Consider the following 8,516-nt stretch of genomic DNA (forward strand, 5'->3'; position numbering starts at 1 on the left):
AAGGCACTACGGGCTCACCATAGCCCGTGCTACTTGGAACTTTGTTCCAGGTAGCAAATCTTTAACAACAACATGACATTAGTCAGGAAGGTGATGGTATCGTGCTCTTCTTTCCACGTGAGGAAGAGCGTGAAAAACTCCAGGCCAAGGATGCCCTACTAGGCAAGGAGCGCCACCTACATCCTCACTTCCCTCGTCAGTTCCTGGCCGGAAGAACTGTTTATACCAGCAGCACCAGCCAGTGGACCGCTGACCGACCGCAACAAGAGATCATGGACAATATCGAGGATGAAAATCCGAGTCTGGGTGGATTTAACCAAGAGTTCTACAGCACCGATAAATCATCAATGAAGATTACTTTCACCACCATAGGCCACCCAGGCTGCCACACAAGGTTTCTACTGCTGCGGCTAACAAATACCCCCCCCCCCCCACCAGGTAAAAAAGGAACGATACCATGAGATCCAGAAGTGCTTCAAGTGCTACGAGCTCTCCCACCCGACCAACAAGTGTCAGCACCCTGTCCAGAGGTGCAGCCTGTGCGCACTGGACCATCACTACTCCATATGCAAGGCAACAGTCCATCACTGCTTGCTCTGTGATGGCAATCACCCTGACATTTCCTACCGCTGCCCCCGCAGTCAGGAAAGCATCAAGGCCCAGGTTGAAGCCAAGAGAAACAACCCTTCTACCACCTCGACCAGAGTCCCAGGTGCTCAACCCACCACCTCAGCTCCCACTAACCGACCAGAAGACTTTCCAGTCTTACCAAAGCTCTTCCATCCAGGCGACCCAGCCTTCACAATGGGGACCCAAGGCCCCACAGGCTCCTTCACAGCCCCCTGCATCACGTGCAGGCATTATCCCTGGTCTTATTAGACTAGCGGAGAGGCTTGCTGGACCAGACAACCACCGTTTTGTCAGTGAACTGAACACATTATACCTGGCCAATGGCCTGGCCGCCATCATAGCCCCTGGCGCAAGTCTCATAACCACTACCACTCCGGAGACTATCACCAGGACCACCACGAAGTCAATCTCAACACAGCCTCCAGAACCACCCCATGACCCGGGCGGCACAGAGAAGCATAGAGGTAATTCCCTCTCCAGCTCCCTAACCTAACCTAACCATCACCATCTTAGCAGCCGCGCTAGCAGACGTGCTGTCTACAAACGATAACAGCACCACCAACGCTCCTGAAATAGCTACAACCACCAATCCACGACACCTGAGCCTACCTAAGGCAGCGAGGCGAAAGACGAAAACACCAACTTCGGAGGTTACGGACTCCTCGGACGAGGAAATCATAGTAGGAGCTCCACCGCCGCATCACAAATACGACACCTACACGGCCCAAGACCTCCTCATGGAGGCCACGTCACCAAACTCCAACGACAGCCAAAATCGCAAAGAAAAAACGGTAAACCTGGAGGTGTACACTAATCCCACCAGCTCCATAACTGGTACAGCCAGCCCTCCACGGCTGAAAACCATCATGAAGACTCACATCCATCCCCAGATTTCTAATTTTAGCCATTGATACAGATAATGGCTCCGGTGAGCCTCCACTTACGGGAGGCTCACCATAACCTGTGCTACTGGAACTTCTTGTTCAGAGTAGCTGACTCTAAAATAACAAAAACAAGGCATTTTCTCATCACTTGAGAATGAACCATGTAGGTTCGAAACGTTGTATAAATTTTATAATAAGTATAATACATTCTACAGTTATTTTCTCTTCACCTCGAACGAAGATGACCTTTGGAGAACTCCTCTTCCAATTAAACCAAGATGCTAGAACACTAGTCAGAGGCATAGACGCCCCCTAAACAAAAAAAATAATAATCAATACAGAATATCCAGTCATATTCAATGAAACATTATGAGTATATTACAAGGAATACATTATTATATTACAGTCGTGAAATTTCCCCCAAAGTCTCACAATAGCATATTCACTCACCTTCTTAATAGCCCCGCATGCAGGCGAGGAGTCACAATAACGGGGCTGAAGTATGTTGACCAGACCACACACTAGAAGGTGAAGGGACGACCACGTTTCGGACACCTCAGACGAGGAAATCATAGTAGTGATTTATGAGTAGTGATCACAATCGACTTGTGAATGGTCCAGGACGGACCGAAACGTCGTCGTCCCTTCAACTTCTAGTGTGTGGTCTGGTCAACAATAGCACCCCGCTTCTTAGCACCCCCACTAACCCCCTCCCCCCCCACCCCCCCTCTCCACCGCAGGAGAGATGTTGATCAGCAACAGTGAATACATCGTGGAGGAGACTCTCACTAACTTCTACATGACGAAGATGACCCTCACTATCTCCTCCTTCACTCACCATCACAAGGGCGTGTACTACTGCACTACCAAGAACTCCCTCGGGGAGACGCAGGGCAAGATTACCGTCTATGGTGAGTGCCACCGGTGGTTATGGTGAGGAGAGGAGGGTCTATGGTGAACTGGGTGATTACTCACATGACGATATGTAGATAGTGTTTATTTTCATCAATCAGCTGACGTTTGTTTACATCAATCAGCTGATGTTTGTTTATATCAATCAGCTGACATTTGTGTACATAAATCAGCTGATGTTTGTTTACATCAATCAGCTGACGTTTATATACATAAATCACCTGACGTTTGTTTACATAAATCAGCTGACGTTTGTATACATAAATCAGCTGACGTTTGTTTACATCAATCAGCTGACGTTTATATACATAAATCACCTGACGTTTGTTTACATAAATCAGCTGACGTTTGTTTACATCAATCGGCTGACATTTGTTTACATCAATCAGCTGGCGTTTGTTTACACCAATCAGCTGACGTTTGTGTACATAAATCAGCTGATGTTTGTTTACATCAATCAGCTGACGTTTGTTTACATAAATCAGCTGACGTTTGTTTACATCAATCAGCTGACATTTGTTTACATTCCTAAACCTGCACGTGGTCTCTCTCTCTCTCCTTTTTTCCTGCCGCAGAGATCGAGATGCCGACGGAGAGGCCGGCGGAGGAGGAGGATATAACGCAGCAGGGGCGAGGCGCCAGCTACACCCCCATAGAGTTCAGCAACGAGATTCCCTACGGGCCCCGTTCTCGCGAGGACACGTCTACGAGACACGAGGACATCGTCACCAGAGGCCACGTCACGCACCCTCGGCCCAATCACAGGACGCCGCCCACCAACAAGAACAGAAATCCCTATCACGGGATTGGGGGGCAGGAGGAAGGGGGGGCGGCGAGACCCACCCGCCCCCCCTGGTGGGATTGGGATCAACCAGCTTCGTGTCACGTCCCGAAGGTCGCTAATTTGACCCTTCTGGTGTTGTTGTGCCTTGGTGGACGCGTTTGGGCTTAGATTCGATCAGCAATAATGATCAAAAAACTGTTATATACTTTTTTTTGGCGCCAGAGATCATTGAGAGAAAATGGGAAAAAATAATGGTGAACTCCGTCATTTTCATCCCTCCCCCTCAATTCATCATACTCCCATACCTCATCATGTAGCATATCTCCCACTCCTATAATCTACAGCATACCTACCCCCCTCCACTCCTACATAATGTAACATACCCCATCCACACATCATATAGCATACTCCAGCCCCCTATAACATGTAGCGTACCCCAGCCCTTATATCATGAATCATACTCTATCAACCTCTACATCATGGAGCATACCCCTGCCTACCCCCTCCACTGATATACTCGGTGTCCTCACCTTGGTTATACTGGAGGCCATACGCTGGTCTGTTACACCATATCATTCGTTGTCCTGCGTTGTACATAATACAGACACATGTATCATAGGTGGTAGACACTAGCTTGTCATAATGTATAAAGATACATAGCTATTATAATGGTATATCCCCTTGACACTGAACGCTTGACACTGACATTGTGGTACAGCTTGACACTGTAGTACAACTTGACACTGACATTGTGGTACAGCTTGACACTGTGGTACAACTTGACACTGACATTGTGGTACAGCTTGACACTGTGGTACAGCTTGACACTGACATTGTGGTACAGCTTGACACTGTAGTACAACTTGACACTGACATTGTGGTACAGCTTGACACTGTGGTACAACTTGATACTGACATTGTGGTACAGCTTGACACTGTGGTACAACTTGACACTGACATTGTGGTACAGCTTGACACTGTGGTACAACTTGACACTGACATTGTGGTACAGCTTGACACTGACATTGTGGTACAGCTTGACACTGACATTGTGGTACAGTTTGACACTGACATTGTGGTACAGCTTGACACTGTGGTACAACTTGACACTGACATTGTGGTACAGCTTGACACTGTGGTGCAGCTTGACACTGACATTGTGGTACAGCTTGACACTGTGGTACAGCTTGACACTGACACTGTGGTACAGCTTGACACTGATATTGTGGTACAGTTTGACACTGACACTGTGGTACAGCTTGACACTGACATTGTGGTACAGCTTGACACTGACACTGTGGTACAGCTTGACACTGACATTGTGGTACAGTTTGACACTAACATTGTGGTACAGCTTGACACTGACACTGTGGTACAGCTTGACACTGACATTGTGGTACAGCTTGACACTGTGGTACAGCTTGACACTGACACTGTGGTACAGCTTGACACTGACATTGTGGTACAGCTTGACACTGACACTGTGGTACAGCTTGACACTGACATTGTGGTACAGCTTGACACTGTGGTACAGCTTGACACTGACACTGTGGTACAGCTTGACACTGACATTGTGGTACAGTTTGACACTAACACTGTGGTACAGCTTGACACTGACATTGTGGTACAGTTTGACACTGACATTGTGGTACAGTTTGACACTGACATTGTGGTACAGTTTGACACTGACACTGTGGTACAGCTTGACACTGTGGTACACCACCAGACAAACCCCGCTCAACGGAACACGCTACCACACAACCCTACCCCCCCTACCCCCCCTACCCCCCTCCTGTCACGTCTCATGAACAACCTGAACCCATCAGAGTAGTTGTGTACACCTGACACCACAAACACCCCCCAGGTGTGGCAGGTGTGTACACCTGACACCACAAACACCCCCAGGTGTGGCAGGTGTGTACACCTGACACCACAAACACCCCCCAGGTGTGGCAGGTGTGTACACCTGACACCACAAACACCCCCAGGTGTGGCAGGTGTGTACACCTGACACCACAAACACCCCCAGGTGTGGCAGGTGTGTACACCTGACACCACAAACACCCCCAGGTGTGGCAGGTGTGTACACTAAGCTGTGCCCAGCTTAGCTGCCAACTACACCCGGGGGAACACCCGCTGCTGTCTTCCTGTCACTAGTACATACACACACACACTCTTCTTATACACCATTGGTACCCATGAACAAATCCACAAGGGTCGTGACGAGGATTCGAACCTGCGTCCGAGAGCATCCCAGACGCTGCCTTTTAATCGACTGAGCTACGACATGGTCAAAACAAGAGTTGAAACCAGAAGTTCTACTGAACTTCCTTGGATCCTGCAGCCTCTCCGAGACACAAACCAGGGTTTTACACAACTCCCCCCTGCACCCGAGCTATGTCAATAGGCTGTTCCACCTCTTCGCCCTTACTTCATTACACATCTCATGTTACCTAGCAGTAAAATAGGTACCTGGGAGTTAGTCAGCTGTCACGGGCTGCTTCCTGGGAGGGGTGGAGGCCTGGTCGAGGACCGAGCCGCGGGGACACTAAAGCCCCGAAATCATCTCAAGATAACCTCAAGATAACCTCACATTATATCACGTTATTGTGACTTCTGCATGTAATTGTACCAAGATGTACACCTGGCATTCCAGTCCATTACAATGTGTATTATTGTTCGGATTTTTAATTACCTTACCTTGAGGTGCTTCCGGGGCTTAGCGTCCCCGCGGCCCGGTCGTCGACCAGGCCTTGCGGGTCATTATATCAATGAAATTATATCATCATATATATTATAATGAAGATATCATTATATCTTCATTATATCAATGAAATTTCAAACAAATTGAAAGAAATGTTTGTTTTCTTTCATCTCATTTAAACTGAAGTGTACTCACCTAGTTGTGCTTGCGGGGGTTGAGCTCTGGCTCTTTGGTCCCGCCTCTCAACCGTCAATCAACTGGTGTACAGGTTCCTGAGCCTATTGGGCTCTATCATATCTACACTTGAAACTGTGTATGGAGTCAGCCTCCACCACATCAGTGTGTGACAGAGCCGGTGACGGACGCTTCGTATTATCACCAGTTAACACCTACAGTTACTGACTTCAGTAGTTGACTGGCGCGTTATATCTCTTAGCAGTATACACTCGTCACACTGTACAGTATACTCCCTGGGGTATACTTCAGCCCGGGATAATGTTTGGGATTAAAGTACACTTACTGGCTAGTTACTCCCTCAGTAACTACAGTTATGTTCCCCTGTTGCCTGTAACTACCTGGTACACTGTAGTACCCTGTGGTACACTGTAGTACCCTGTGGTACACTGTAGTATACTGTAGTATCCTGTGATACACTGTAGTACCCTGTGGTACACCGTAGTACCCTGTGGTACACTGTAGTACCCTGTGGTACACTGTAGTACCCTGTGGTACACTGTAGTACACTGTAGTATCCTGTGGTACACTGTAGTACCCTGTGGTACACTGTAGTACCCTGTGGTACACTGTAGTACCCTGTGGTACACTGTAGTACCCTGTGGTACACTGTAGTACCCTGTGGTACACTGTAGTACCCTGTGGTACACTGTAAACCCCTGTGGTACACTGTAATACCTCGTGGAACACTATAGTACCCTGTGGTACACTGTAATACTCCGTGGTACACTGTAATACCCCGTGGTACACTGTAATACCCTGTGGTACACTGTAGTACCCTGTGGTACACTGTAGTACCCTGTGGTACACTGTAATACCCCGTGGTACACTGTAATACCCCGTGGTACACTGTAGTACCCCCGTGGTACACTGTAGTACCCTGTGGGACACTGTAGTACCCTGTGGTACACTGTAATACCCTGTGGTATACTGCAATACCCTGTGGTATACTGTAATAACCTGTGGTACACTGTAATATCCTGTGGTACACTGTAGTACCCTGTGGTACACTGTAATACCCTGTGGTACACTGTAATACCCTGTGGTACACTGTAATACCTCGTGGTACACTGTAATACCCTGTGGTACACTGTAATACCCTATGGTACACTGTAGTACCCCTGTGGTACACTGTAAAACCCTGTGGTACACTGTAAAACCCTGTGGTACACTGTAATACCCCGTGGTACACTGTAATACCCTATGGTACACTGTAGTACCCCTGTGGTACACTGTAAAACCCTGTGGTACACTGTAATACCCCGTGGTACACTGTAATACCCTGTGGTACACTGTAATACCCTGTGGTACACTGTAATACCCCGTGGTACACTGTAATACTCCCGTGGTACACTGTAATACCCCCGTGGTACACTGTAGAACGCTGTGGTACACTGTAATACCCTGTGGTACACTGTAGTACCCTGTGGTACACTGTAATACCCTGTGGTACACTGTAGTACCCCATGGTACACTGTAATACCCTGTGGTACACTGTAATACCCCCATGGTACACTGTAACACCCTGTGGTACACTGTAGTACCCTGTGGTACACTGTAATACCCTGTGGTACACTGTAATACCCTGTGGTACACTGTAGTACCCCTGTGGTACACTGTAGTACCCTGTGGTACACTGTAGTACCTTGTGGTACACTGTAGTACCCTGTGGTATACTGTAGTACCCCGTGGTATACTGTAATACCCTGTGGTACACTGTAGTACACTGTGGTACACTGTAGTACCCTGTGGTACACTGTAGTACACTGTAGTGCCCTGTGGTACACTGTAGTACCCTGTGGTACACTGTAATACCCTGTGGTACACTGTAGTACTTTGTGGTACACTGTAATACTCTGTGGTACACTGTAATACCCTGTGGTACACTGTAATACCCTGTGGTACACTGTAGTACCCTGTGGTACACTGTAGTACCTTGTGGTACACTGTAGTACCCTGTGGTATACTGTAGTACCCCGTGGTATACTGTAATACCCTGTGGTACACTGTAGTACACTGTGGTACACTGTAGTACCCTGTGGTACACTGTAGTACACTGTAGTGCCCTGTGGTACACTGTAGTACCCTGTGGTACACTGTAATACCCTGTGGTACACTGTAGTACTTTGTGGTACACTGTAATACTCTGTGGTACACTGTAATACCCTGTGGTACACTGTAATACCCTTTGGTACACTATACAAACTGTTCCAAACACCCTCATTCGTCTCCGAACACTTTCGAACACCTCCACATAAATCCGCAAAGGCTCAGATATCACTAATTACTTTCGAACATAAGCTTCATAACATCCTAAAACATCTACAAGAGTCCTCGAACAATTCCGAACACCCCCCAATACATTCCC

General features: G+C 47.8%; 1 protein-coding gene across 1 annotated transcript in view; it reads left to right on the forward strand.

Annotated features, from left to right (window-relative positions):
- LOC123758257 (protein amalgam) overlaps positions 1 to 5,887 on the forward strand; it is a gene marked incomplete in the record, with an annotated part of 95,084 nt that extends 89,197 nt beyond the window's left edge. Inside the window, 2 exon segments of the mRNA XM_069322516.1 lie at positions 2,255 to 2,425; positions 3,002 to 5,887. Of these exon segments, the coding sequence (XP_069178617.1) occupies positions 2,255 to 2,425; positions 3,002 to 3,378 (548 nt within the window).
- Between the last annotated feature and the right edge of the window lie 2,629 nt (positions 5,888 to 8,516).

This window comes from Procambarus clarkii, chromosome 11, assembly GCF_040958095.1.
Source record: "Procambarus clarkii isolate CNS0578487 chromosome 11, FALCON_Pclarkii_2.0, whole genome shotgun sequence".
Classification (NCBI taxonomy): Eukaryota; Metazoa; Arthropoda; class Malacostraca; order Decapoda; family Cambaridae; genus Procambarus; species Procambarus clarkii.